This window comes from Babylonia areolata, chromosome 24, assembly GCF_041734735.1.
Source record: "Babylonia areolata isolate BAREFJ2019XMU chromosome 24, ASM4173473v1, whole genome shotgun sequence".
NCBI classification, from domain to species: domain Eukaryota; kingdom Metazoa; phylum Mollusca; class Gastropoda; order Neogastropoda; family Buccinidae; genus Babylonia; species Babylonia areolata.
In genome coordinates this window covers 42,779,611-42,805,986 of record NC_134899.1, presented here as the reverse complement: position 1 = coordinate 42,805,986, position 26,376 = coordinate 42,779,611, and the positions used below count along the sequence as shown (strand labels likewise).

Here is a 26,376-nt window from a genome sequence, read left to right as displayed (position 1 = left end):
GTTCGACAACTCTTACGCCTTTCACATTGCAAGCCATCACGTGAGACAACACCACATTCCAACAGTTCCAAAACACATGGTTGCAGTTTTCAGGAATAGTTTTATTTGATTTATTTTAGATAATCACCACACAAATAATCTTTCACATACATTTATTCCACTTGAACAACAGCGGGGCCAGCGTCACTTTAGCTACAGGAGACAACGAGCATCATCGTCATTGTCATCGTCAGAGTCACCGTCGTCACCATGTCGTTGAAAGACGTGTAATCACAACCATTATTTTGTTGTCTAGCGGGATATATATATATATATATATATATATATATATATATATATATATATATATACATATATATATATATATATGAGAGAGAGAGAGATAGGAGAAAATTGTGAAAGAAGGGAATCGAGGACAATTTGTATATATGTATATATATATATATATATATATATATATATATATATATAGAGAGAGAGAGAGAGAGAGAGAGAGAGAGAGAGAGAGAGAGAGAGAGAGAGAGAGAGAGAGAGTGATATGAGGTGGATACATGTTAAAAAACAAAACAACAACAACAACAACAAAAAAGAAAAAAAGAAAGAAAAAGAAAAAGAAACGAAAATTCATTCGTATTATCATCGAGTAGTTTTCAGTTTCCTTTTACTAGCCGTATATCACCCCCTGTGTACACTGGTACCATCATTACGAGGATGGAAAATGGATCACATATTTTGTTCACATTGTAAGCACAGTCACAGGCAGACGAGTCATAGGTGACGTTGGTGAGGGTAACACTATTGTATGTCGTTCATCATCATGTTTGATAAATTCCAACTAAATAAGAAAACAACAACCCAAAAGCACAAATAGGTAAACCGAGAACAGGCAAATAAGCAACATAAATAACTGCAACAACAACAACAACAACACGTTTGCTTTCAGCTCACAACGAACGCCAACCATATAAGACACATATCTAATTATGTTGGGTTTTTTTCTTCACCGTATTCAAATACAACAACAGCAACTATAACAATAATGACCACGATGTAGATTACCAAAAAAACAACAAAAAAACAAAAACAAAAAAACCGACGAAAACGACAACAACCCAAATGACAACGTCATCATCATCATCGTCATCATCATCATCATCATCATCGAAAACGAAGGAAGGTTTCACATACATGAATAATCGGTTGCGCTGAATACTATACCCTATGATTTGCCAGAAACTCGCAATATCAGTTTAAACTGGTTAACGTTTATGCATTGTGGTACCTCGCAGGTCTGAATATAGTACATGGACGTTTGCAATCGGTGGCAGATTAGTCTTGGATCTGTTGTTGTTGCTGTTGGCGTCATCATCATCATCATCATCATCATCATCATCATCATCATCTTCTTCTTCTTCTTCTTGTTCTTTTGATTTATATTATTGTGTGTTAAATTATTACTTTTCTTCTTTCTTCAGTGACTCATTACACGCGCGCGCGCGCGCGCGCGCGTGTGTGTGTGTGTGTGTGTTTATTGTAAAGTGCTTTGAGTTCTCTTTAAGGGAGGAAAGCGCTCAACTAATGTCCATTATCAATTATTATTATTATTATTATTATTATTATTATTATTATTATTCACCATTAAGAGTAGTAGTAGTAGCAGGTGTTGTAGTTTTAGTAGCAGCAGCAGCAACAGCAATAGATCGTCGTCGTCGTCGTCGTCGTAGTAGTAGTAGTAGTACTAGTAACAGTAGCAGTAGCAGTAGTGTCATTGTCGACATACCCTAATTCTGGTTGTTGATGCTTTTTGTTCGTTTCTTTATCTCTTTTTTTACTTTTTTTTTTCTTTTTTTCCTTTCCTTTTTTTTTTTTACGTCATCAAGTGCTCAGTAGGATATGTTCTCAAACTAAAGAATGATGACGTAAATAATCCGTGATGATAATTCTGGACTAACCCACCCTCCCAACCGTCCCCGGCTCCCAACCCCCTCTTCTTCCCCCCTCCCTCCCCCCCCCCCCCCCCCACTCCCACCTCTCCTCCTGTCTTTTCACTTTTCAAGGTCAGATATACTGGCTGGCTATTCAGAGAACATTGACACAGGGAAAACTACACGGCTCACAAAAAAGTTAAGAAACACCTGGAAACAGGCACAGTTGTTTTTGTTTTGTTTTGTTTTTTGTTTGTTTTTTCTTGGAGGCATGGTGAAAAGACGCCGAATTTTTGGGGAAACAGGTTGACGCAGACTATGTAATGAGCATCACTTATAAGCAGAGGTACTTTCTTCCACCTGCGCTTCTATTTTTTTCCTTCTTCTCTCTCTCTTCATTCGTGGGCTGCAACTTCCACGTTCACTTGTATGTACACGAGTGGGCTTTTACGTGTATGACCGTTTTTACCCCGCCAGGTAGGCAGCCATACTCCGTTTTTTGGGGGTAGGGGGGGGTGCATGGTGGGTATATTCTTGTTTCCATAATCCACCGAACATTGACATGGATTACAGGACCTTTTCAAAGTTGCGTATTGGATCTTCTGCTTGCGTATGCACACGACGGGGGTTCAGGCACTAACAGGTCTGCGCATAATAATTATGTTGACCTGGGAGACCGAAAGAATCTCCACCCTTTACCCACCAGGCGCCGTTACCGAGATTCGAACCCGGGACCCTCAGATTTAAAGTCCAACGCTTTAACCACTCTATTGCGCCCATCTTTTTTTTTTTTTTTTTTTTTTTTTTTGCTACAATGGCAATCCCAAGTTTCCGTGTATAAACCACTGATTAATTATTTGTTGTTGTTTTTTTGTGCGGAAACTTTTTTTTCAAAGGTCTGTTTCAAGGTGTTCATTAAGCACTTGTCCCTGAAACAGTCGTCAGTGTCTTCAGTTAGAGATCAGTGGTATAACCAAAGTCACCCTTCAAAATCTCAATGATTTCTCGACTTCAAACAAATGCAGACATACGTTATTTTCTTTCTTTTTTCTTTTCTTTTCTTTTTTTTCTTTCTTCTCTTGTTTGTTTGTTTGCTTGTGTTTTTGATTTTTTTTTTATATATAATAAAGTGGTCTTTTTGTGAATTTGTATCATTTCCGAACAATAGGATGTGAACCGCAGAACAGGTTCCCCCCCTAGCCCCCCCCCCCCCCTCCCCCCCCCCCCCACACTCAGTTATCCACCTATCGTTCTCTGTGTCTCTCTGTGTCTCTGTTTCTCTGCCTGTCTGTCTGTTTGTCTCTCTCTCAAATATGTCTCCGAGGTAGTAAGCATTCACATAAAGTCCATCTTAGCTCCAAATGGTCATTAAACATTATTTTAAGACTTCTCGCTGGTTCTATGAGAGGAAAAAAACCCACAAGTGTTAATGAAAAGTAAGGGTGACATCTAGATAGTTTGGCCAATGTATGTGTGTGTGATGTGTTCGTATTTATATGATGTGTTCTCAAGTTACATGCTAAAATCCTTATTGTATGATAACACATATTTTGTTTTCTTTATAGTGTCCCTCTCTTCCCCCCTGCCCCCCCCCCCCCCCAACAACAACAACAACAACAACAACACACACACACACACACACACACACACACACACACACACACACACACACACACACACACACGGTTCAAGATAGAACTGATTCCACGAAGGTAATAACACCGAACTTCCTTCATAGCATGGAAACATCGTACATCGGTGCATATGAAGATGGACATGATAAGAACATGTATGGATGTACACACGATAATTACCACAATGATTAAAATATCGAATCTCAAACCTGACAATCAATTCATGAGCATTTCCAATGGTTTAATACATACCAGTAAACAAAAAAGCACACAACACAAACAAACACAAGGGAAAAACAAACAAACCCCAAAACAGAGACAGACACACAGACATACACACACACACACACACACACACACACACACACACACACACACACACACACACACACACACACACACACACACACACACACCAAAACAAAAACAAAAAATAAAAACAAAACAAAACAAACAAACAAACAACAACAAAAAACCCAACCACAAACACACAAAAGAACAAAAGAAACAAACAATTATTTTTAAACATAGCGATAAAGAGGCAACGAGGTTCACAACAGGGTTTACAGTCCATTGTATTACGGACAGGTTCCACATCAATCCACATGATGACGATGATGGTGACGATAACAGCATTTAGCAGAATTAATCACTTCTAGTTTAGCAACACTCACACGAGCAAGTAATGTTGTGTCTTGTGTTGTGTTCATCATATCAGATTTCGCAACGGACCCCCCTCCTCCTCCCACAACACACCCTCACCCCACACCCTTCAAAAGAACGACAACGACGACGACGATAATCATGATGATGATGACGATAATTATGATAATGGCGATGAATATGGTGATGATGATAATGACGATGATGATGATCATGATGACGATGACGATGGCAGTGATGGTAGTGGTGATGATGACGTTGATGATGATGATGATGACGACAATTCTCGTTTGGGATATATTTTCTACAAAAATCGAGTATTCCATGATGGTGGCTTGCTTCAAAATGTGAACGATAATAATGATAGCATTCATACAGCGCTGAATTTTGTGCAGAGACAAATCAAAGCGAATTCACACCAGTCGTTCACACGCATGCATAACTCTAAAACTGGAGAATCTGAAGTCAAGGAAGAGGCAGGAGAGGGAGGCTGTCTTGGGAAGAGATGGGTTTTAAGGCCGATCGTAGAGAGCGAGATGGAGTGTAGAAGTGAAGGCAGCCACAGAGATAAGAAGGAGTAGATTTGTGAGTACATTTATAACATAGAGTGCTGATCTTGTACTTTATTCTGTGTGAAAATTGAATGAAGTAAACGACGAACAAAACAAACAAAATAAATCAATCAACCAAGCAAACGAAAGAATACAAAGAAATAAACAAACCAAATAAACCAAACAAACAGTTATCTCAATGAATGCATACAATAACGACAAACAAAAACGCAAAAAAAAGGTAATGAACCGTGCGAATTGTTTCAAATTTTACACATGACTGAATCATTAAAAATAATAAATAAATAATAAATCGCTCAACTAATAACATGAATAGATAAACAGTTCTGCTAAAACAATGACATAAAGACGATGGCGCCGTTGCCGAGATAACAATGCGTGGTTACACTATGTTTTCGGGGAACCAACCGTCCTTCCAAAACAAGAACAAACAAAATGACAAACAAACAAACAAATAAAATATAAGCTTCACGTTATCCCAAAATAATCAGGAAAGCCTAACACCGCCATGGATTCTACGTAAATGCAATTACAGGAGCAATGCGGCCGGAAGAGAAACAGCAACGAATGCTTTACTGTGGAAATACTGACAACTTAATGCTGTTTGATGGTCTTGTTATTGGATCTAAAAACATGAATGAAGTCCACGAAAAGCGTAGGCGTTCCCTGGACAGTTCAGCAGTTAGTCTCGGCAGGGGTTGGCATCCCTTGGACATGCGGTCAATGGCCTTTTCAATGTCCAGGCAACATAATTCAGAGCAATGAAATCCGGACCCTCCCTCAGACATGTTGCTCAGAAGTACGTCATCAGACGTTTTGATGATCTTCATGTTCCAGAGGGAGGGAGAGAGAGAGAGAGAGAGAGAGAGAGAGACAGAGAGAGAACAAGGACAAGAACAAAAACTTTAATCTCCAGGCCTTCGGCCCCTAGAAAGAGGTCAAAAGTACATAATATGGTGATCACGCAGCGGAAAGAGAGAGAAAGAGAGAGAGAGAGAGAGAGAGAGAGAGAGAGGGAGGGAGAGAGAGGGGATGGAGAGAAGAGCCAGTCAGATACAGAGAGAGAGAGAGACGGAAGAGGAGAAGGACAGTGAAAAGAAAACAAAACAAAACAAAGCAAAAAAAAAAAAAAAAAAAAAAAACACACCAGAAATGAAGAAAAAGAAAAGGGTGTAGGAGGCAGGCATTATCGTTTCTTAGCATCACACGATCAATAGTAGTTTCCGACATTTATTTCCTTTTTGTGCTGTTCGTTTTTTCATTCAAATAAGAGTGACAGACAAACACAGACACAGGGAAAAAAACAAGAAGCAGACAAAAGACAAAAAAATACGCAGGAAAGAGGACAAAGAAGACATCCAGCCAGACATACAAGCATATGTTTACGTTGATAATACAGTCACTAGAATAAACAATTATAATTGAGGCCAAACACACGAGTCAAAGACATCAATTTCATGACATGTTCACACGTCACTGGAGGGTTGGGTTCAATGTTCCCACGTGTACACTTAACCCTGGCGGAACACAGAAGACACGAAGGAAATAGTATTTATTTACGACAGGTAAAGAGCTTCATTATCATAGATTCCTTGTTTTAACTCGTCAAGCCCTGCGTCCCAGCATCGCTTTGGTGTCCAAATTCGTCTCATGAAAACGGTTTTTAATGTTACTACATCCGTATTAATCACAATGAATGGGAAGTAACTTCTACAGGATACTTGCATGTGTCCACACGTAATTTGGAGGGAAAACGATGCATTTTCTGTTTTTTTGTTTGGTTTTGTTGTTGTTGTTGTTAGTTGTTGTTGTTTTTTTGTCCGCATCAAGACAGCAAGGATGCTTACTGAGACTGTAAACTCTCTAGAGCTGAATAGGTTAAAAATAAGAACCTGATGGTCATGGCCAAAAATGCGAATTTCGCCAAGAAAAGGGTTAGTACGCAAGACCAAGGTAATTATCAAACAAAACTGATGATTTTCTCGTTTCAAAATTCAAACATTATTTATGTACTGGTGTATCGATCGATTAACTTATTGATCGGTTCATTCATTCATTTATTTGTTTGACATTTGTTGCTCTTAAAACATAATTATGTGACGCTCCATGAAGGTAAATCAGTATCAGGGGTGATAATTGTGCCAATTCATAATTAACAATTATGTTTAAGCACATATAGTACCACGCGTCAAAAGGCAACAGGCATCAAATTGTATGGTTGTATCTCTTGCAAAGGCTGACTTTTGTAAGTGAAAGCCATACTCAGTACCTACAAAGGCAACGGATACACAGGTAACTGAGATCTTACAGTTTTATTTTATTTTGATTCACTTGATATATTGTTCATTTGTGTCAAAAGCAAACTTTGATAGTGGTTTTATTGTGAAATGGCGTTGCTTTATGAGTGTGATAAATGGTTTCTCTTGTATTTCTTTTGTTGGCACAGCTTTCGATATTCTGACAATAAATGGGGTAGTGCACTGCATTGCCGTAGACTACACTGCTCTAGACTGTACAATACGGACTCCCCTGTTGTATTGTAATGTATAATAATGTTTGGTACTGTATTGTATCGTATTATACTGTATTACTTTTATATATATATATATATATATATATATATATATATATATATAACAGATCCCTCTGAGTAAAATTGGGAGTTGCTCTTCTTTGGGAAGTGTGTGTCGCCACAATAGTAGCACCACCTATATATATATATATTTTTTTTTTTTTTCTTTACAAGTGTGGTTGCTTTGACAATATTCTACACAGTAAAATACATATGCCCTTGATGAACTTTCCCCCACCCCACCTCCCAAAAGGAGATGCTTTTTACACACAATAACAATGTTTCAGATTCTGAAGCACATCATATGACATAATTTACACCCACATCCACAAAAATGTTACTCGTTCACCACCACATACAAGACACAAGTTCCACTGGGTTTTTCTTCTTTTGGGTTGGTTCTTTGTTTGTTTGTTTCAAGTACAGTCATAATCAGTCAGAACAACGAAAGCAATCAATGTCAGCCGTCACTGCCGTCGTCACTGCCCGAGCCGCCTTCTGACCAGGAAGACGAACATGACAAGCAGGACCACCAACAGCACCAGCCCCATCAACCCGTACACGGCCAGCAGCTGGTAGAAGCTGAAGAAGAACACCACGCGGTGGCACCAGTTCTGAGGGTCGTGCAGAGGCTGCTGGAAGTTGGGCTGCCACACCCCCAGCACCCAGATGTTGCCCAACACGAACCAGACCAGGAGGAACGCCGACAGCATGTAGCAGGTAAACCGGCAGCTCCGGGACATCACGCCATCATCGAAGTCGTCGTCGTCGTCGTCGCCTGGGTAGTTGTAGTCGCGGGACTTCTTCTGCTGCCAGAGGAGGATGACCAGGTGGATGGTGCCGAAGGAGCCTCCCACCAGCAGGTAGATGGGGATGCGGGGCTCTCGGGGGCACTCGTGTTCGTAGGAACTGCCTGGGGAAGAGAACAGACACACGGGTTTTTTTTGTTTGCTTTTTTGTTTGCTTTTTTTTTTTTTTTTTTGCTTGTTCATTTCACACACACACACACACACACACACACACACATATATATATATATATATATATTCTTAAGAGATAAGGAGATAAACCATTAAGGAGAAGCGTGAGCGAAGGAAGCAGGGCTCAGCTTCTGGAGACGTTTTCCCTTGCAACACCTGTGGGAAGTGCTGCGCATCTAGAATCGGCCTCTTCTCCCATATGAGGACACACACCGACAGATAAGCCTGCCTGCCTACTCGTCCGTCGGTCAGACTGGAGACTTCATTATATATATATATATATATATATATATATATATATATATATATATATATATATATATATATATATATATATATATATATCAACTTACACACTTTTTCCAACATCTACCTTAGTGGCATTTTACTTCCATACATGGTTAGAAATAATGTTTTCATATGCTATTTCTTAATCAAAGGTAAGTATGGCAACCATTCTTTACATAATATCTAAAATCTCTGCACCTATCGGAGCGGATTTCATCTGCTGAACACGTCTGTTGCCGTGGGTTCTTTTTCAGTGCGCCAAGTGCGTTGCTCCCCACGGGACATCTGTTTATCGTCTCATCCGAATGACTAGACACTTAGTTTGATTTCCAAGTCAACCTTGGGAGAAAGGGCGAGAGCAAGATTTGAACCCGGACGCTCACGGATACTGTGTTGGCAAATAGATAAGCGTCTTATCCATTCTGCCAACCTCCTCAGACAAAACCTTTTTTCTCTAGTGAATGTTAAGATAAGAAAAGATAACAATAATTTTATTATCTCCAACTAAAGAAACTTGATCAGGTGCATTATCACAACATAGACAACCATAACTGTAAAAGTCAACAACAGCTTTTACGAATATTACGAAGACACAAATGTAAAAAAAAAAAAAAAAAAAAAAAAAAAATATATATATATATATATATATATATATATATATATATATATATATATATATATATATATATCACATACACAGTTTCATACATACATCCACACATTTGCAGGTAATAACTAGTATTCTTAATGTAAAAACAGAAAGAATAAAGATGTTCGGGAGATACTGGAGCTGTTTGGATGTTCATGTCAATGTTATGTACTGCATTTACGGCACAGTCAAGTCCAGCCAACTTCATTGACTTATGATTGCGTTGTTCGTGCTCACAATGCAAACGTAAAATAAGCACATAAAAGAACATACACGTGTTTAGATGATTGAGAGATCACACAAAATTGCATTGGGACATTCACAAACATTTTACATATTTAAAAAAGTTTTATGAACGCTGAACATGATTTAAGAAGAGAGTCCGTGTTTAGATATTCAATCAGTTCGCAAATATTTGCATTGGCACATCACTTACATACATACAGTGTTCATACAAAGTCCATACAAAGTCAATAACCCAAGAACAGTTACGTTAAAACACACAAAAAAGCAATTAAGAATCTGTCTGTCTGTCTGTCTGTCTGTCTGTGTGTATGTGTGTGTGTGTGTGTGTGTGTGTGTGTGTGTGTGTGTGTGTGTGTGTGTGTGTGTGTGTGTGTTTCTCACTCAAGTTCATCCCATCACTTGGGGCTGAGGCCTTCCTGTGAATAAACCATTCCGTTCTCTCACTCTCTCTCTCTCTCCCTCTCTCTCTCTCTCTCTCTCTCTCTCTCTCTCTCTCTCTCTCTCTCTCTCTCTCTCTCTCTCTAGGTGGGTCACTAATTTTAGAAGATCGTTTGCGCGTGCGTATGTCCGCGAGCGCGCGTGCACACATGAAACTTTACTTACCAACGGCAATCATGGCGATAGGCATGCCCAGTAGTAGAACCATCACCACAGTCAGTACCACTGCAACACACCACACGGCATTTGTCTTGGGTTATCTGTCTGTCTCTCTGTCTTAATGCCTGTCTATATATGTATGTCGTATCTGCCTCCCCTGCCATCCCAAACCTCGCCCCCCCCCCCCACCCCCCCCTCTCTCTCTCTCTCTCTCTCTCTCTCTCTCTCTGTGCCTACCTATATCTCCCCTCCCTCACAATGTCTTTGACTGTCTATTTCTCTCTGTCTCTCATACCCTCCCACCCCACCCATTTCTCTCTCCTTGTCACTCTCTCTGTCTGATTCTCAAGCCCCCCTCCCACCCCTCCTAACAACAACAACAACAACAAAAACCCACCTCATATACGTCCATCCTACACTAAAAAACAACTTCAACAACAAAACCCACCTCACATACGTCCATCCTACACTAAAAACAACAACAACAACAACAAAAACCCATCACACATACATCCATCTTGCACTGAAAGCAAGAACAACAACAAAAACCCACCTCACATACGTCCATCCTGCACGAAAATCAACAACAAAAACCAACCTCACATACGTCCATCCTACACTAAAAACAACAACAAAAATCCCACCTCACATACGTCCATCCTACACTAAAAACAACAACAACAACAAAAAACCCACCTCACATACGTCCATCCTACACTAAAAACAACAACAACAACAAACCCACCTCACATACGTTCACCCCGCACTAAAAACAACAACAGCAACAAAACCGACCTCACAAATGTCCATCCTACACTAAAAAAAACAACAACAAAAACAAACAAAACAAAACAAAAAAAAAACTCACACACGTCCATCCTGCTCTAAAAACAACACCAACAACAAAAAACCCACCTCACATACGTCCATCCTACACTAAAAACAAAAACGACAACAAAAAACCCACCTCACATACGTCCATCCTACACTAAAAACAACAATAAAAAACCCACCTCACATACGTCCACCCCGCACTAAAAACAACAACAACAGCAACAACAACAAAACAGCCTCACAGGAGTCCTCATACGTCCACCTTACACTAAAAACAAACAAACAAAAATCCTCACAGGAGTCCCAGGCCACCTCGAAGACTCTCTGCAGGTAGTCGCAGACATCAGTGGCCTCGTCCTGCACCTCTCTTAGCTGGTAGAGGATGGACCCGTACGACGTGTGCTGGAACTTGTCCTCTGAGAAATTGCTGGAGCTCCGACACATGATACTGCGGTCATCGTTCAGTACCTGCACCATGACACAGTGATGTATCGTTATTACCAATATTGTGTAAACACGAAAAAAAAAAAAAAAAAAAAAAAAAAAATGCGGCTGATCCCAAATAGTTTCTGAATTTAATACCTGCAACACATTCGAGACAAATTAACAGTTCTTTTATGTATAAAATTCGTTTGAATGCTTTTCGTACAAAATTTGCTGAGAATATGAAATGTATGCGCGGTAATCAAATAACTGTAAGCCATCTACTCATCCATTGTTCAAGAATAAGGCAGTTTACACCAAAAGCTGTAGTTGATCACTTTTCTACCAATGTTCCATTGGGCACTGAAAATATTTTGAATGATTATTCATTGCTATAAATGTTTTCGGAAACTTTAAACTCCAGTACAGTTGGTATCCTCCTTTGATTTATATTTACATCGTTGTAATTTATTACTTGTTGGTGTTGTAAGATGATACACCTAATTTCCCTCCTAAGACACCTCATTTAGTACACACCACCATCTCTTTACACTTTTCGTTTCTTATAATTGTATTTGTACTTGCATTTCTTTTTATCACAGCAGATTTCTATGTGTGAAATTCGGGCTCCTCTCCCCAGGGAGAGCCCGTCGCTACATGACAGCGCCACCATTTTTTTTCTTTTGTATTTTTTCCCGCGTGCAGTTTTATTTGTTTTTCCTATCGAAGTGGATTTTTTCTACAGAATTTTGCCAGGAACAACCCTTTTGTTGCCGTGGGTTCTTTTACGTGCGCTAATTACTTGCTGCACAGGGGACCTCGGTTTATCGTCTTACCCGAATGACTAGCGTCCAGATCACCACTCAAGGTCTAGTGGAGGGGGAGAAAATATCGGTGAGCTGAGCCGTGATTCGAACCATCGCGCTCAGATTCTGTCGCTTCCTAGACGGACGCGTTACCTCTAGACCATCACTCCACAAATAGACTTATTTTCATTTCCTCTGAAACATACATTAGCATTTTCCTACACTAATATTCACAAGCATTCCCTCTCTTTCACCCACTACCTCTCTTATTTCCGTCTGATAACACTTATAGTGAATAGACGTTAAACTGAAGATCCTACAGTAATGAATGATATGATATCATAGTCCACCAGAACAGCAGAGAAGGTAACTTCTGTCCCGACTATCTGGGCTAGAATTTGATTATAGTGGAGAGTGTCTTGCCCAAGTAACATCCCCATTCTCTCGGCCAAGAGGGTTTTAGGAGAGTCGGCGTTGGGATGGTTCCCAAAGGCCACCTAGCCCCCTAGGCTGCAGCACTAAGAGCCAGTGTAATCTTGCCTCCTAGTTTGAGAGTCATGGTCCTTCACAAAAGACTAAGCTGTAAAGGACTTCCCATTGCAATGGAGAAACAGTGATAAGTTTTAACTCTCTCCATACGAACGGTGAAAGAGACGACGTTGACAGCGTTTCACCCCAGTTACCATCATCAAAATATTGCAAGAGGAAGGCTCTTATACTGAAGAGGTGAATGTTGACAAAGAATACCACAATTCTGACGACGGAAGCTAAAGGTTGGGTCATTCAGACACCCACTGGACATCCGAGGGGTCTGTGTAGAGGAGAAGAGAGGACTGGCCGTACTGAGTGAGTTAATCAAAGTACAGTTGGTATCTACCTTTAATTGATCACGTTTATTATCATATTACTCATATATGGGATAATACTATTATATGTATGCTTTATACTGTTATAGGGATTGTTTTATTCATTGGTATAATTCATGTTATATTTCACTGCTAATCTGTCACGTCCTTTGTAGCTCTTCCTTTCCCACTGCTCTATTACTTCAGTACTTCAGTCATCCCACCATCTCTTCTTCCCATGTACCACCCTCCCCCATCTCCCAAGTGCACACATACACAGCATCACACATATACATTTTTTTTTCTTTCTTTCTCACCCCCGCCCCTCCCCGCCCCCACCGTCTGATATCACTTGACAGTGAACAGGCGTAAAGCTACAGAAAGAAAGAAACAGTGACACAGGTATCTGATCAGCAAATAACGGACAACGGGGAAGACGATGGACAACAACAACGACAAAAACAACAGCAGCAGCAGCAGCCACAACATCTACAACTGTAACACTAATATCAACAAAACAGAGAGAGAGAGATAGAGAGAGAGACAGAGACAGAGACAGAGAGACAGAGACAGAGTCTCACACAGACAAATACACAGACACAAACACAGTCACCCCCCGCTGCCCCCCTCCCCCCCCCCCCCCACACACACACACAGACACACACAAACACACAGACGTACAGAGACTGAGAGAGTGAGAGACAGAGAGAGACCTTCCCAACAGGAGTCAAAAGACTGCTTTATCTTCACTCTTCATTGCTAACACAGAGGACATCAGGTTTATGGATTAGGGAGCGTGAATGTAAGGACGTTCATGTGTGTGTGTGTGTGTGTGTGTATGTGCGTGTGTGTGTGTGTGTGTGTGTGTGTGTGTGTGTGTGTGTGTGTGTGGTGGGGGTGTGTAACTGGATCGGCGGAGAGACTGTCATCATCATCATCACCATCACCATCACCTTCACCATCATCACCATCATCTTCACCCCCCCCCTCACCATCATCATCATCAGTGTCAACACCATCACCATCATCTTCTTCTCGTCCTCATCGTCGACGTTGTCATCGTTGACACCCTCATTAATACCATCAGAAACGTAATTATTAACATCACAATGAGTTGAGTGTCACTTGTAGAGATAGTAGTTTCAGCAGTAGCAGCAGTTAGAAGCGGTAACAGTAGCGGTGAGCTTTTCAATGTAGCCTGTCTCCCTCTCACCCTTTTGATGTGCAAATCAGTGACTAACGGAGTTACCGTCACAGGGACAGACCGTGTTCCCGTGTGTACCGTGTGTGTCACTCGTAGACTAATGTGGTCAGACGATGTATAAACAAGTGCCCTCAGAGAGTGATTGAGAGAGAGGGAAGGAGACAGACAGACAGACAGACAGACAGAGGGAGAAAGAGACAGAGACAGAGAGAGACAGAGACAGAGAGACAAACAAAAGCACACACACACACGCACACACACACACACACACACACACACACACACACACACACACACACACACACACACACACACACACACACACACGCGCGCGCACACACACACACACACACACACACACACACACACACACACACACACACACACACACACACACACACACACACACACACACACACACACACACACACATACCGAGGATTTTCTGCCACATCCCAGAAAGGGTATTTGATACACCAGATGACCCCACACCTCATCTCCTCTTTATCGTCAATGGAAGGGGCATATATAGGTTTGACGGGTCATTTTGCTTCTTTATAATTTGTAGTAGTAGCAGTAGCAGCAGCAGTAGTAGTAGTAGTAGTAGTAGTAGTAGTAGCAGTGTAGGGACTGGCAGGTTGTCTCCCTCGGCCTTACGGCATTTTTTATGTCCCCTTCGATATATCTCTTTTTCCTGACGCTGATTCGATGTCTCAATTATTAGCTGTGTTTCATTCGTCAAAGTCTTTTTTGTTTTTATTTGGTGATAATATCAAGGAGATTTTTTAGACACGTTAATATTTCGTGCAAGTTTAGTTTCAGTTGGGAGTGCATGTCCATATTTATGCACAAACACACGTGCCTGTATCAACCGTTTGTACCCCTGTTAGTGCTTTTAGAAGACGCCAATATACACCTCATCTAACGTATCTACTTTCCATTCATTGTATTAGAGTTGTAATAGAGTTATTCATTTATGTCGGTCAGTGGGTTAAGCAAATGAATTGAGAAGGGGTGAGTGTGGATTTCTTTAAACTGTCTGAAAGCGAAAATTCTCCATTCGTGAAAAAAAAAAAAAGTGAGGGGAAAATTAAAGCCTCTCCTAGACTTGGGTGTAACACGGAAGGTGTTAAAACCCACCCTCTGTGAACGCAGAGTCGAAAGTTGAAGGAATTCACTTGGGGAGTCTACTGCCGAGGAATGGGGGCGCGAGGGAGGGTGTGTGTGTGTGTGGGGGGGGGGGGGGCGTGGGGTGGTTGGGGAGCTCCCAATCCTGTGATTATTCTGTGGCTACGTCAAATTTCCCTGGGGCTAAAATTAAAGCCGAAGAAGTAAGAATTCCAAAGTTCCCCCCCCAAATTGGCAGGGTTGCCTCTCCCCCTCCTCCCTCCCAAGCTTCCGATTGGTCTGAATTGGTCCCTGGGGATCGAAAGAGGAGAGGAGGGTGAGGTTTCTGCTAGTCTCCAGAAACTGTACACAGGGAGGGGAGGAAAAGTCAAGTCAGTTTCAGTTTCAGTTTCAGTTATCTCAAGGAGGCGTCACTGCGTTCGGACAAATCCATTATACGCTACACCACATCTGCCAAGCAGATGTCTGACCAGCAGCGTAACCCAACGCGCTTAGTCAGGCCTTGAGAAAAAAAAGAAAAGAAAAAAGGGTGAATAAATAAAAGATAAATACATTAAAAAAACAACATATACTACCACTACTAATAATATATATAAGGCGCAAAAACTTATGCTGGAAAAGAGGAAGGGGAATGGACTGGGAAGGCAATAGAAAACAGACAACAGTTGAAAAAAGTTTCAGTTTCAGTTTCAGTAGCTCAAGGAGGCGTCACTGCGTTCGGACAAAACCATATACGCTACACCACATCTGCCAAACAGATGCCTGAACAGCAGCGTAACCCAACGGCCTTGAGAAAAAATAAATAAAATAAAATAAATAAAATAAAATAAAATAAAATAAATAAATAAATAATAATATAATGAAAAAAAAAAAAATAAATAGATTAATAAAAAAAGACAACAATGATGATAAATAAGCAAATAAATGTTAAAAAAAAGCAAAAAAAAGCACACGCTGAGTTTTGACGACACAGGAAAAACAACAACAATATATTTGGGGCAAAATATGTGTGTTGAAGTAAATCGAAGCTAGCTCCTCATCATTTTGTTGATGGTGTGTTTTCTAGCATACGTGTGTAAACAAAGTGAATTTGTGATTACCCTAATTAGTTTTTTTCTCTCTCTCTCTCTCCCTTGTGTGTGTGTGTGTGTGTGTATGTGTGTGTGTGTGTGTGTGTGTGTGTGTGTGTGTGCGTGTGTGGTAAAAACAAACATTTTTTTTTTGTCTGGGCATACTTTGTCAGTCTTAAGTATGGATTGAACGCAGAGACAAAACTATCTGCACTCGTATTTGTACATGTATCTCTGTGTGTAGTTTTCTCCGTTGCAAACGCCACGATCTCCTTGTTCTGGAGGTGAGAGCATCAGTCTGCATTGTCTACCTACCCCTCCTCCTCCTCCTCCTCCTCCTCCTCCTCCTCCTCATCATCATCATCATCATCATCATCATCATCATTTTCTTCTTGTTGTTGTTCTTGTTCTTGTTCTCCTCCTCTTCTTCTTCTTCTTCTTACTGAATCTAGAATCACAAGCTAAGACTTCCAGCAAGCACACGCCTGTTCTGACTGTCTCAGGTCTCGTCACTTCCTCTCTCTCTCTCTCTCTCTCTCTCTCTCTCTCTCTCTCTCTCTCTCTCTCTCTCTCTCTCCTGTCCCTGGTTTAGCCGATCTTGTACTTTTTGTGCTCAGCCAATTCAAGTGGGTTTTTAATGTTTTGTTTATTTTATTTTATTTTATTTATTATTTCATTTTTTTTAAGTTGCTAATCTAATACCATCGTAACGCAATAAGTCGATCGTCCTCTAACCTTTCCCAGCTGTCAGAAATGTTTATGTGACGCAATTCCAGTGGCAGGATTGGGAGGGGGATAGGAATGGGGGGGGGGGGGGGGGGGGGGGGGGGGGGGGGGGGCGTGAGGTGTAGGGCATTGGGTTGGGGGCTCCTCGTGTCACTCACAGATTTCAAACTTTTATTATTTTTGTTTAATATTTCATTGTATCAACTCTGCGTTTGTGGCCTTTCTCCAACATACACAAAAGGCCAAGCAACCAAAACGCGCGCCACGTTTGAGACTGAAAAAAAAAAAAACCCCACAAACTTTGCGAATTAACCTTCTGACTGCTGCTGACGAACATGCACCGTCGTCCTCCCCCCTCAACATGGCAAGTCGAAATAAAGTAGGGTGTCTATAATATTTTTGTGGAATCAACTTATGTCTAAGGTCATTCAAAGCAGGACAACACAACACAAAGTGAAGTTCGGTTTCTTCAGTGCGTCTGCATAAAGGACAACTTAGATAAGAGACACTGGACTTTCGATAACGATAATGGTGAAGAAATATGTCGGAAATTCCCAGTCTGAACCTGATTGTGATATGTTTCAAACGCTTATCCATTTTCATTGACATATAAGTAGGAATAGAGTGCATAGAAATGAACTGTCTGTAAAACTCAGCTCTATCGCTATCTTGAACATGATAAGACCATTCTTGCCATCTACAGTCAATTAGTCTTGTTCAGAGTGCACAAATAAATACCTTTATGTCCCCTACCCCCTGCTGTAACCAAACATAACCAAATCCCAGCTCATATAATCTAACCCTAACCTTTGATACCCAGTTTACCTTGCCTTTCAAATCTAAATCATATGACATGTTAAATTCTTTTTTCGGCAACCTTGAATCTTCCATTTGTGTTATTTTCAACCAATAGCAAATACATCTTACTGCGGAATTGAGATATATCGGATATCTTTTTGCCTCCCCGTAAAATAAATCATTAGGCGTTTTCGTGTTAAATGTAACTCCAAGAAACTTTTTCAATGCAAGTAAGTGAACATTCTCGCAGCAAACTGCAGCATTAGAGAGACCCCCGATTTCTGCTCCATATTGTACAATAGGTTGTACCTGGGAATCAAAAGATTGATTTTCTAAACTTGACAGGGTTTTTTTTATAATACAAAGTAATGCTTGTTTAGCTCAACTTGCAAGATCTTTACTTGCAACTGTGAAACTTAATTTAATTGAGACATATATTCCTAAATATTTATATACATTCACTGTAAATTTATGTTTATTTATGTACATTCACCTGTAATATTGTTTTCTTCTACCCATTCTTGCAGCCTCTGATTTATAATTGTACTTTACAACTTACTACTTGCACCACAAAGAGAAATTCCTCCATAGTTATTCGAATTGTTGAGAGAGAGAGAGAGAGAGAGAGAGAGAGAGAGAGAGAGAGAGAGAGAGAGAGAGAGAGAATCACCCGACTCTCCTTTTCCAGAGGCATAATTCCATAACTTATTCTCCTTTTGATTCATCTCTCTCCCTCCCTCTCCCTCTCTCTCTCTCTCTCTCTCTCTCTCTCTCTCTCTCTCTCTCTCTCTCTCTCTCTCTTGTCATTTTCACAGCAATCTTCCCCACTTCCGCATTCTCCCTCAAGTTCTTGCTTAGATTTACCCACATTGCTCGAGCGCGGTTTGCAATACGCTGCTCTCATTGTCTCTTTCTCTGCCGCATCTCGCTCCTTCCAATGTAAGACACAATTCTAAATCATCCTTAAGTCATTTTCTTTTTAGTGACATCGTTCAGTGTGTCATTGATGATTATTGTTTGTTCTTTCTACTCATGGTTTGGTTTGCTTGTGTACAACACGTGTAACCATTGTGACTTTACATCAAATGTTCTGAGTTTTGAGTTCTGTGTGTGTGTGTGTGTGTGTGTGTGTGTGTGTGTGTGTGTTTCTCTGTGTCTCTCCTTGAATCTCTGTCTCTCTCTGGCACTGTCTCTCTCTATCTTGTATTGTCTACCCCTTCTCCCCCTATAGTCTCGCATTCTTGTTCCATTTTGCTTTTGAACAGGAAAACGACACAGAAACTGATCCGACACATCTTGCAGTTGACATTTCACCAGCGGGCAACTTCTGAGTCATCGCCAAGGCAGATTTGTCGTCAGAGACTGGATCAGTGTAAAAGCTCCGAAATAATGATGATGATGATAATAATAATAATAATAATAATAATAATAATAATAATAATAATAATAATAAAAAGCCTGCGAATGTTCTAGCCCAATATCATCTCCAGCCAATAACTACTTTCCCATGCAAAAAAGGAAAATGAGACCACCATCATATCTGGCTTTCTTGGTTTGGTACCTTTATTTAGGAGACTGCATACATTCGTGCACGCGCGCGAACGCACACAAGTACACATGCGCGTACACTTCATGGTTTTATCCACACACACCAAAAAAAACACGTACACGTAACCACGCACACACGCAAACACACACGTGCGCGCACACACACGCACACACACGCAATCACGCAAACACAAACGCACTCAGACGCGCGAGCACGTACACACACACACACACACACACACACACACACACACACACACACACACACACACACACGGACACGCACACGCACACACGCACGTTTACACACATACACACAGACGGACAGACACACACATACATGCAAACAGATACACACACACACACACACACACACACACACACACACACACACACACACACACACACACACACACACACCAAAACAAAACAAAACAAAAGAAACCACACTTCCAGACGATGAACAACAACAGCTATTCAAGACTGAAAATATGTTTAGTAAACTACACCCCCTCCCCACCCCACCCAATCCCCCCAGCCCAGCCCACCCCACCCCACCCCACGCTGTTCCCTGCTTCCCGTCTTTGATCATCAAGAAGCGAAAACATTAACAGAAGTCAGGAGAAGGAGAGATGAGAATGGGAGGAGGGGGTGGCACAGGTAGGATTGAGGAGAAGGGGGGTGAATTGAAATCACGGGGCTGGTGAAGATGGAGGAGGTGGGGGAGGGTTTGAGGAAGGACAGGGTAAGATAGGGTGGAGGTTGGGGGCTTGGCGGGGTGGTGGTGGTGGGGGTCAGAGGGGTGGTGGTGGAGAGAGGGCTTGAGGAGAGGGTTAGATGGGAATGGGAGATGGTGAAAAGAGGGTGTGGTAGGGGAGATGATGGGAGAGGGTTTGAGTACAGGGTAAGATAGGGGTGAGAGAGGGTTTGAAGAGAGGGTAAGATAGGGGTTAGAGAGGGTTTGAGGAGAGGGTAAGATAGGGGTGAGAGAGGGTTTGAAGAGAGGGTAAGATAGGGGTGAGAGAGGGTTTGAGTACAGGGTAAGATAGGGGTGAGAGAGGGTTTGAAGAGAGGGTAAGATAGGGGTGAGAGAGGGTTTGAGGAGAGGGTAAGATAGGGGTGAGAGAGGGTTTGAGGAGAGGGTAAGATAGGGGTGAGAGAGGGTTTGAAGAGAGGGTAAGATAGGGGTGAGAGAGGGTTTGAAGAGAGGGTAAGGGGTGAGAGAGGGCTTGAGTACAGGGTAAGATAGGGGTGAGAGAGGGTTTGAAGAGAGGGTAAGATAGGGGTGAGAGAGGGTTTGAAGAGAGGGTAAGATAGGGGTGAGAGAGGGTTTGAAGAGAGGGTAAGATAGGGGTGAGAGAGGGTTTGAAGAGAGGGTAAGATAGGGGTGAGAGAGGGTTTGAGTACAGGGTAAGATAGGGGCGAGAGAGGGTTTGATGAGAGGGTAAGATAGGGGTGAGAGAGGGTTTGAAGAGAGGGTAAGATAGGGGTGAGAGAGGGTTTGAGGAGAGGGTAAGATAGGGGTGAGAGAGGGTTTGAGGAGAGGGTAAGATAGGGGTGAGAGAGGGGTGAGAGAGGGTTTGAAGAGAGGGTAAGATAGGGGTGAGAGAGGGTTTGAAGAGAGGGTAAGATAGGGGTGAGAGAGGGGTGAGAGAGGGTTTGAAGAGAGGGTAAGATAGGGGTGAGAGAGGGTTTGAGTACAGGGTAAGATAGGGGTGAGAGAGGGTTTGAGTACAGGGTAAGATAGGGGTGAGAGAGGGTTTGAGGAGAGGGTAAGATAGGGGTGAGAGAGGGTTTGAGTACAGGGTAAGATAGGGGTGAGAGAGGGTTTGAAGAGAGGGTAAGATAGGGGTGAGAGAGGGTTTGAGGAGAGGGTAAGATAGGGGTGAGAGAGGGTTTGAGTACAGGGTAAGATAGGGGTGAGAGAGGGTTTGAGTACAGGGTAAGATAGGGGTGAAAGAGGGTTTGAAGAGAGGGTAAGATAGGGGTGAGAGAGGGTTTGAGTACAGGGTAAGATAGTGGTGAGAGAGGGTTTGAAGAGAGGGTAAGATAGGGGTGAGAAAAGGTTTGAGTACAGGGTAAGATAGGGATGAGAGAGGGTTTGAGTACAGGGTAAGATAGGGGTGAGAGAGGGTTTGAAGAGAGGGTAAGATAGGGGTGAGAGAGGGTTTGATGAGAGGGTAAGATAGGGGTGAGAGAGGGTTTGAAGTGAGGGTAAACTGGGGTGGGTGATGATGAGGAACGTTTATAGATGGGGGCAGGAGAGGGTTGGTGGAGAGGGTAAAATGGGAGCGTGAGAGAGTTTGAGGAGAGAGGGTCGTTTAAGATCAAGGAGATGTGAGGTGTTTTATTCTCCGTGTCAAAGGGAAGGGCGGCATTGTTGTGGACGCCACGTCCGATCAGGATCAATGTGTCTGGGCAGATCAGGTGAACAGCAGAAATCGATGTCTGTGTTTTTTCCTCCCTGTGATCCGTGTTGACGTCGATAACCAGGGAGTGAAGTGGATGTCACGTGATGTCTGCTTCCGGTGCACGTGCAGCAATGAGGTTGTCATTCCGCTGGTTTTGGGGTAACGGGAACATAAGAAAAAAAAGAAAAAAAAAAGAGAAAAAAACGCGTTTGGATTCCCGTTCTATAGCCTCTCCGGAAATTCACCTCAATCCATGTTTTGACGAAGTTGTCCTCTTAACGAATTTCACCCCCGTCGCCTTTCGCCTTCTGAACCACTCCTTCATTTATGCCACCACTCTCCAAGCGCCTTGGGTTACGCTGCTGATCAGGCATCTGCTTAGCAGATGTGGTGTAGCGTGTAAGGATTTGTCCGAACGCAGAGACGCCTCCTTGAGTTTCTGATACTGATACTGATACTGATACTCCCCTTGTCGAAATTTTGTCGAAATCCTATCCAGTCGTGTTAATGCGTTTTTTGTTTGTTTGTTTGTTTGATTTTGTTGTTGTTTTTTTTGTCTTGGCAACATTGCTTTTATCAAAGTTTCCTTCCATTTGTCTTTGGTACTCTCTGCTACTGCCTCTGCTGCATTGCCCATTCATTCTTCTTCCTAACATCATCACTCTAGCCATCTTCTTCATCTGTCTTGTCGCCAATGCCTTTAAATCCACTCTGGCGTCATCATTTTTTTTTCTAATTGGTATAGGCTTCGTCAAGTTTATTATCACCATTTTCATCATCAGTCACCATCACAAGCATCATCATCATCATCATCATCAGTCAGCCTCATCAGCATCAGAGTTGGAATTTTCCCCCGCAACTGCCAGAATTCCGGTCATTTTGGAAGTCTCAGCCTCTGGGACCGTTCTCGAAGAAACCGGCTGAGAAATTTGGGGAGTACATTTGGGTAGGGTATAATTATGTATGTGATGTTGCTGCGTTGTTCGGATAGCTGTGACTTTTATGAGCCACCATTACTTGTCTGACTCTTTCGGAGACATGATTTTCTCGGTTCGTCGCGACTCTGACCAACTCTACTTAGCGAAGTATTATTTGACAAAAAAAACAACAAAAAACCCCCCCAAAAACCCAAACAAACAAACAAAAAAACAACAACAACAAACAAACAAACAAACAAAAATTTTCTCTACAGTCACATGGAAATTAGAAAGAACTATATACGTCTGTTAAATGAATAGATATCGTTTGGTCTATTCAATTAAAACATATGTCTGAGACCATCTGTGCAAAGGTCTATAATGTCTTAGGAAATTGAGCGGGTCATTTTTCCAGTTCTGTGATTGCCGGGGTAATCGCACCTGAGTGGGAAAAGTTCCGTTCCAAAGTTCTGTGCTAGAAGCTATTGAAGGAAATAAAGTAAGAGGGCATAGTGACAATATGAGAGTTCGAGCGCTCTCAGGAGGAAATGAGGAAAATGATAATGGAAAGCTGGAAATCGATTTCAGATGAGCTCAAAAAGAAAGCAGCCAAAAGTTCGGTTTGATCTGCGTGTTTCGGAGAATTAGACTGGGTGTACATTTGCACAGAAAGGACCTTTGCATAAGTGTCCTTTATTAGTTCCCTTCCATATAACCTTGTCCTTTTTTACCATCACATATTAAGCTGTCCAAAATCACAACATAAATTGTCACAAAAAAACGAACTTTCTTTGCCATTACCGAGCCAATATCCATTTTCAGTAATACCTGTAGTGACGCTTCATTTTCACCCGCATATGTCGCATCCACAAACTATCTGTTACCTCCGTCATCATCAGTTCATGTTCCCCACGTTGTTAACTGTCAATATCGTATTCTTGGTTAGTTACGTTTGCTTCCCTCAGCGAGAAACAGCAACACACACACACACACACACACACACACACACACACACACACACACACACACACATATATATATATATATATATATATATATATATAGAGAGAGAGAGAGAGAGAGAGAGAGAGAGAGAGAGAGAGAGAAGAGAGATGAAATAGAGACAGAGAGAGAGAACAAGGATGTTTATTCAGTGTGTGTGTGTGTGTGTGTGTGTGTGTTGTGTGTGTGTGTGTGTGTGTGTGTGTGTGGCTTTGAAGTATTGTAATCCTTTTTATTTTACTATTTGTTTTGGTATACTTGAAATGATAAATAAAATGGAAGGGCTGACGTTGTGTCTTGACTGATATCTGTCAATGGTTAATTTAACAAAGTGATTACAGGAAAAAACAGTGCAGCTACACGTAGTACAAACATGCTGTGGAGGCACACACAGGATGGTAAGCTTAACTAACGCCGCGAGTAAATGAAAGCTTTTCGTGAAGCAGTTATCGTAGCCTGCTGAGCACTTGGCTACATATATAAAGTTACCTCTTCGCGCCATACTGACACGAGTAGCAAAATGGCTGATTGAACACGTCCGTCTGATTTCATCGCCCAGCAATCCATTCAAATTCCTGAAATCAGAACTCCGAGCATGTTTCTTCCTTCCCCTCTGAATCTGTGAAGGAGAGAGCGAGTTATGGAAATCAGAAAACTTGCAGCAAGCAAAGCGCATTATTCGCTTGGTTTGAATTGTAAATTGTCTGCATTAAAAAAAAAAAAAGTGAAATAAAACAGAATCCCTCACACCATCACCCCACACCCAAATTTCTTCACTCGCTTTATTTTTTTATATAAGAAAAACAACACACGAAAAATTGCGTAATCGTTCACAGGGAGGAAAAGCAGATTCGGTTGAGATCTCTTTGTCTGGCCCCCATTTCCATGAATTGATGCGCTTTTCTTCACGTTAAAAACACGAGACATTTTGTTATTGTTGTTGTTGTGGTTGTGGTTGTTGCCATGGCTGTTCTTTCGAGTATTTTATCCGATGTAGATTATCTATAAAAGCAGTCAATGCACGATTGATTCTGTCTAGCATTTTCCAATTGAGAGAGGAAGTGGAGGAGGGGGATGGGGGGTCGGGCACAGCGGCGTTGGTGGGTGGTCCGGTGGAGAGAAATGGAGTAGTGATGGGCTTGGTATCGATTAGGGGAAATGATATTAGCAAATGACAATAGTTTTGCTTGTGCCCCCCCCCCCCCCCCGACCCCCCCACCACCCCCTCCCCACCGTTTGCCTCATTTCAACCAGACACATACCGAAAACAAGAAAAGTCTCAACATTTGTCAAGAGGGGGGAACAGAAGAGTTATAAATAGGCCTAAGCGAAGCATTTCAAGACAAATAAAACTAGTCACTAAGGGTTCCCCCTCTCCCCCCCTCCTCCCACACCACCACCACCGCCCTCACACACACACACATAAATTACTAGGCCACAGAACACGAGATCGACAGGAGAAATGGGGAGGGAAGTTTGGGGGAGGGTGCGGGGGTGGGGGGGAGGTGATGAGGAGGAGAGGGAACATGTGTGTTAAGAGAGGTGGGGGTATGCGAAGACGTATTGATGTCTTCTTCCAAACCGTGACATAATCGAACTGTGTTTTTTTGTGTGTTTTTTTGTTGTTGTTACTGTTACTTGTTCTTTTTTTTTCATTCAGTAAGGAGGAAAGGAAAGTGCAGGGAGGAAGGCGAGAGGGGGGCGGGGCCGGGGGTGTGTGTGTGGGGGGTGGGGGTGGGGGAGGGTGTGGGGGGGGTAGGGGTGCGGGGGGAGGGGGGCGCGAGCTGTGATCAGGGGAGGGAATATGGGTGTTATTGGGAAGATATATGTTGAAGGGTCAGTGCACTCTTTCCAACTATGAGATCATTGCTCTCTCTCTCTCTCTCTCTCTCTTTTGTAAGTTTAGAAAAGCCGTTATCTCTCTCTCTCTCTCTCTCTCTCTCTCTCTCTCTCTCTTATTTTCTTTATTTTTGTATCTCTCTTTCTGTCTTTTTCCCTCCCTCTTCCTCCCCCCTCTCTCTCTTCTCTTTTTCTTTGTCTCTCTCCCACTATGGGGCCATGGCCTTATCTGAATAAACAGTCATGTTCTCTCTCTCTCTGTGTGTCTCTATTTCATCTCTCTCCTCCTCCTCTATCTCTATGTCTCTCCCTCTCTCTCTCTCTCTTGCAAGTTCGTTCTCTCTCTGTGTGTGTGTGTGTGTGTGTGTGTGTGTGTGTGTGTGTGTGTGTGTGTGTGTGTGTGTGTGTGTGTGTGTGTGTGTGTGTGTGTGTGTACCTCAGAATGGGGCTAAGGCCTCATTTGAATAAACATTCATGTTCATGTTCTCTCCCTCTCTTTCTCTCCCCCTCAGCCCCACTATTTCTCTTTCTCTCTCTCTCTCTTCTCTCTCTCTCGCTCTCTCTCTCTCTCTCTCTTCCTTTCTCTCTCCCCATCTCTCTATTTCCATCTCTCTCTATCCCCCTCTCTCTCTCCCTCTCGCTCTCTCTCTTTCTCTCCCTTCTCTCTCAGTGAGGAGTGAAGGAAAGTGTGTGTCTCGG

The 26,376-nt window shown here is 42.1% G+C and overlaps 1 protein-coding gene across 1 annotated transcript in view; it reads right to left on the bottom strand.

The window, feature by feature from the left end:
• Nucleotides 1-6,567: 6,567 nt before the first annotated feature.
• The window catches only part of LOC143298637 (uncharacterized), a 138,752-nt gene continuing 118,943 nt past the window's right edge, over nt 6,568-26,376 (bottom strand). The window contains exons 2-5 of the mRNA XM_076611517.1: nt 11,257-11,428; nt 10,133-10,192; nt 7,538-8,279; nt 6,568-7,289 (exon numbers count right to left, since the gene is read on the bottom strand). Of these exons, the coding sequence (XP_076467632.1) occupies nt 7,846-8,279; nt 10,133-10,192; nt 11,257-11,428 (666 nt within the window). The 3' untranslated portion in view covers nt 6,568-7,289; nt 7,538-7,845. The remainder of the gene's footprint in view (nt 7,290-7,537; nt 8,280-10,132; nt 10,193-11,256; nt 11,429-26,376) is intronic.